This window comes from Acomys russatus, chromosome 23, assembly GCF_903995435.1.
Source record: "Acomys russatus chromosome 23, mAcoRus1.1, whole genome shotgun sequence".
In the NCBI taxonomy this organism is placed as follows: domain Eukaryota; kingdom Metazoa; phylum Chordata; class Mammalia; order Rodentia; family Muridae; genus Acomys; species Acomys russatus.
The window spans coordinates 3,156,749-3,161,915 of record NC_067159.1 but is presented as its reverse complement, the minus strand read 5'-3'; the positions used below and the strand labels follow the sequence as shown (position 1 = coordinate 3,161,915).

The following is a 5,167-nucleotide window of genomic DNA, read 5'->3' as shown; positions in this document are numbered from 1 at the left end:
TTCTGGCTCTGATCTTCTGGATTGGGCAGATTTAGTTTAAAAATCTGTTCTTCAGAAATGAGCCTTTAAATTGTATCAAGGAAGAAAAAAATATATTTTTAATTGTGTATTTGATTCATTAGATTGAAATAGATATTTCAAAAGCGTCTCATATTTATGGCAGATTATTTGTATTAGAGCTTTTCCATTTAAGATAACTGTATCATTGTTTTGTAAATGAAGTGCGTGGACTTTGGGGCTGAAAGGATGATAAGACATCCAGAGCAGCCTCGTTACGCCATTGCAGGTTGTTGAGTCTGCATATATGATCATAATGCTGTTTTGTACTTTTGGGAATACAAGAGCTTTTTCATTAAAAACCATTTGAAATGTCTTAGTGGCTGTCTGAATAATAGGAGGAGGAGTCTGGGGTAGATATTTGTATGTGTTCATGGTAGGAATTTGGGAAAGTAGGGATGCCTAGAAAAAGAGATAGACATAGATACTCCTGGGCCCCTGGCTTTTCTTAATGGGAAATTTCTCAGTTATTAATCTAGATGCCTTGTTATGGTCTAGTAACTGGACTCTAGTTGGATTTTTTTTTTTTCTTTTAATATCTCCTTAAGGACCAGAGAGAAAGCCATACTGAGTTTGTCTCCCAAAATCTCTAACTAACGGAATCTGTAAATGTCACTTTGTGTGTAAAACGATCTGTGGACGTGAAGTCATTCAGGATGAGGGAAGCCTCCAAATGAGTTAATCCTTACAGAGTGACACAGAGAAATTTACAGGAAATGCAGTATGTGAGCAAGGCCAAGGGTGGAGGGATGGTGTTGGTGTAAATACTTACATATAGACATTCAGGGAAGGGCAGTAGCAAAATGTCCCCCAGAACCTCAGAAGGAGCCACCTCTGCTACTGTTGGTGCCTGGAGTTTAACTTTCTGGCCAGCAAGCTATGGGAGAATGACCGTGATGGCTTGTAGTGCTTCCTTTAGGAGCCCCAGGAAATGGACAGGAGGTGTCACTTCATTGCCTTTGTCTCTTACTCTAATGAGCATAGAGCGGATTTCTCAGAGACTTTAGGCTGTGTGACATAGGAACAGAACAGCAACTCACAGGAATCCTGTGCTCTACATGCTGACAAGACATTCGATAATAAAGCAATGACACTGCTAATTTGATTTTATTTGTTTGTTTATTGATTGATTATATCAGTAACCCTCCTATATACAAATGACAAATGAACTGAGGAAGAAGTCAATGAAATAATGCCTCCAAAATAGCTTCAAATGACACAAAATATCTTGGGATTACTCTAACCAAGCAAGTGAAAGACTTGTATGATAAAAACTTGAAATTATTTAAGATACCAGAAGATGGAAAGATCTCCCATGCTCATGATCAGTAAGATTAATATGGCAAAAATGGCCATAGTAAAAGCAATCCACACATTAAACATCCCAACAACATTCAACACAATTTTTCACAGAACCTGAAAGGACAAAAAACAAAGGTAGCTTAAGCAAATCTGAAAAATAAAGACTACAGGAAATATACCTGTCCCTGATTTTAGGTTGTACTACAACGCTATAGCAATAACAAAAGCATGGTATCAGCATAGAACCAGACACATTGAAACATGGAATTTAATTGAAGACCCAGACATAAATCCATATACCTATGGAACTTTATTTTCTATAAGCTAAAAACATACACTGGAAAAACAAAACAAAACAAAACAAAAAACCATCTTCAACAAATGGTCCTGGTCAGACCGGATGTCTGCATGTAGAAGAATCCAAATAGAACCAACCATACTTAACACTCCATATGGACCAAACACCTCAGTGTAAAGCCAGAGCCCTGAACCTGATAGAAGAGAAAGGGGAATAGTCTTCAAATCATTAATACAGGAGACAACTCTGAACAGAGCACCATCAGCACAGGCTCCAAGATCAGCAGTTAGTAAATGGGACCTTGTGACAGAGAAGATTGGGTATGGAAGAGAACATTGACTATATGACATTCAGACAAAGCAGCAGGCTGCAAAAGGAGGAAGATTTGTACTAACTATACATCCAACAGAGCACTACCATCCAAAATATATAAACTCAAAATCTAGACATCAAGAAAATAACCCAATTGAAAAATGGGGTACAAATCTAAGCACAATTCTCAACAGTGGAAACTCAAATAACTGAGAGACAAATTCTTGGCATCCTTAGCCATCAGGAAAATGATGTTGTAATAAGGTTATTATTATTTGATATTGATGCATATGATTATTAATGCAGCAGTTATTCTCCTAACCCACTATTATATAAATGAAAGACACAGATTTTTAATATGCCTTAAACACTGGGGCTTGGCAGATCTTAACCCCCTAAGCTACCTTGTTATCGCCTAGCCACACATCCCATCCAAAATTCTCATATACTTGCACATGCTCCGTTTGGTCTGCTTCTCTCTATCATGCTAATCCTCAAAGCACGCCCCTCCCAACCACATGCTGCTTGGTCATGCTACCCCATAGTGAACTTCGTTCTTCCTTCCTTCTGTCCTGTACCTCTCTCTCTCCAGTGATCCTTCTGCCCTCCAGGCCTGCAAACCTTAGCTCTGCCTACCTCTCTTCTGCCCAGCCCAGGCAAAAGCAATTTTATCCAGATCTAGCTATGCCAGGCACAGTGGTGCCCCATTATAATCCCAGCACTCAGGGAGGCAGAGGTAGGCAGATCTCTGTGAGTTCAAGGCCAGCCTGGTCTACAAAGCAAGTCCAAGACAGCCAAGGCTACACAGAGAAAGCCTGTCTTGAAGGATGGGGAGGAGTTGCAGATAGACCACTTGGACATATACTCAAAGGATATTTCTTCCTACCGTAGAGACTGCCATATCCATTGCTGCTTTATTTATAATAGCCAAAAAAAAAAAAAAAAAAAAAAAATTGAGACAACCTAGGTGTCCCTTCACAGAAGAATGTATAAAGACAACACTTTGTCTTTATGTATAGAGACAACAGTACTCTATAACTCAGCTGTTATAAAAAGAAAAGGAAGGAAGGAAAGAAAGAAACCATGAAATTCACAGGTAAAAGGATGGAACTAGAAAAAAAATTCATCCTGAGTGAGGAATCCCAGACCGAAAAGGGTAAATATGGTAAGATCAAGTTGGGAGGGAGGGCTTAATGAAGAAACAGCTAAAAGGAACATTTGAAGAGTAATATGGAAACCTAATATAGTAGATGCTTCCTAAAATATATACCTCTATGAAGGCTATATAGGTAGCCAAATAATGTTGGCAAATAGAATTCCAACTTTCCATTCCTCATCAACTAAAGCTTCCAGTACTAGACTTGGATCACATCTAATAGAGTTGTTGGCTAAAGAGGTACCATGGGAATCCCCAAACAACCCAGGGTATTGCCAAGATGGTAGGCCACAAACTGAGAGCTGGGCCCATTTCTGAAGACAACACCTCTACAACTCACTGGACACTGATAAGTCAAGCTGGCGCCTATGTAGAAACTTCACCCTTACATTCTAGTGTGTCTGGTACAGGAAGGTACTCTGCAGACTACCAAAAGAGAAATGTAGACACCAAGCCAGCCTCAAACCCTTTGATGAACAATAGTGTCCTGCTAGGGCAAAACTCATAGATCAGTTCTTGCTCAGCCATGAGAGAAATTGCTCCTGGAGCAGGTGGGAATAAATACAGGGACCCATGGCCAGACATGATGCAGAAACTGGGAGACCTTGGAACACCCAACCCTAAATGGGCTGTTTCTATCAAATCCCTCCTCTTGAGGCCTAGGGAACGCCATGGAAGAGGAGTGGAAAGAATGTGATAGCCAGAGGGGATGGAGGACGCCAAGAAAGCAAGGTCCTCTGAATCAACCTGATCAAAGCACACAGGAACTCAGAGAATGAGGTATCATGCACAGGGAGGGCCTTTGCATATCCATCATGGCTTCCAGTCTAGGGTTTTTATGGGATTCCTGAGTGTGCAAATAAGTGAGTCTAATTCTTGTGCTTTCCCTTGGGCTCTTTTCTTTCTGTTTGTCTTGTCCAACTCCTATGTGATAGTTGTATTTTAGTATCATTCCCTAGAAGCCTGTTTGTTTTCTAATGAATGACAAAAAAAACAAAAAACAAAAAACAAAAAAAACAAAAAACAAAACAAAACAAAACAAAAACAAAAAAAAGGAGTAGATATGGATGGTGTGGGAGGTGGGGAGGAAATGGGAGGAGAAACCATAGTCAAGATATTCTCTGTGAAAAAGGTATTTTTCAATAAAAGGGGGAAATAAAGCCATTTACCTTATGAGGTGGCCTTGAATATTTGGATGACAGGTGGAATGTCATGTGTGAATATGTAATATTCCTCAGAGGATCATGATTTGATTGCTTGGCCCAAGATGGTAGTGCCGCTTAGGGGATGTGAAGTTTTTCTAAGGTGGGGCTTTGCTGGAGGAAGTCAGTCACTGGACCCTTCCTGACCACTTCCTGTCTCTGCCTCCTCACTATCATGCTGCTGTGACCACCGTTATCACCTGAAGGATGTGCTGAAATCTCTGAAGCTGGGCAAGATAAGCCTGTCCTCTAAGAGAAAACAAAAACAAAACCAAAACAAAACAAAACAAAAAAAATCTGATTTTAAAAAAACTAAGTTTTTTATATAGTGGGTTCATTATTCGTTTAAATATAATTTTAATTTTCCCAGTTCTAATTCTTCTTTGGTAATTACCTATACATTTTACTCATAGAACCAACAGTACAGTTGCAGAAGGAGTCCTGAGTCCAAAATGTTTGAAAACAACCGATTTAAGTGTAAATTCTACAAACGTTTTCATTTTTGGCTGTAAGAAATCAGGGAAATGCTGAGGTCTGAGACCCCAGATGTGAGTGGTTGACAAGATGGCGTTTGCTACTTACTGATCCTAATGACGAGGGGCCTTGCGAGACACGAAAACCCCAAGTGCAGAGGAGGAGACTGTGGATGTCTTGTACACCGTGGGATTTTCTTTTCCCTGGGGAAAATCTTTTGGTCGATTGTCATAAGTACTGCTTGTTAAAACTGGTAAAATACTCATTAAGGACTATGAGCTTTACAGTTGAATGACCTTTTATGCAGACACAAATAGCATCTTAAAGTCACAGAGTCTCCATGCTGTTTGGGTAGGGATTGGTCTA

At 39.8% G+C, this 5,167-nt stretch overlaps 1 protein-coding gene across 1 annotated transcript in view; it reads right to left on the bottom strand.

Moving 5' to 3' along the window:
* Positions 1–4,841: 4,841 nt before the first annotated feature.
* Positions 4,842–5,167, bottom strand: part of Spag17 (sperm associated antigen 17) — a 205,773-nt gene continuing 205,447 nt past the window's right edge. Inside the window, exon 48 of the mRNA XM_051165866.1 lies at positions 4,842–5,054. Within this exon, the coding sequence (XP_051021823.1) occupies positions 4,915–5,054 (140 nt within the window). The 3' untranslated portion in view covers positions 4,842–4,914. The remainder of the gene's footprint in view (positions 5,055–5,167) is intronic.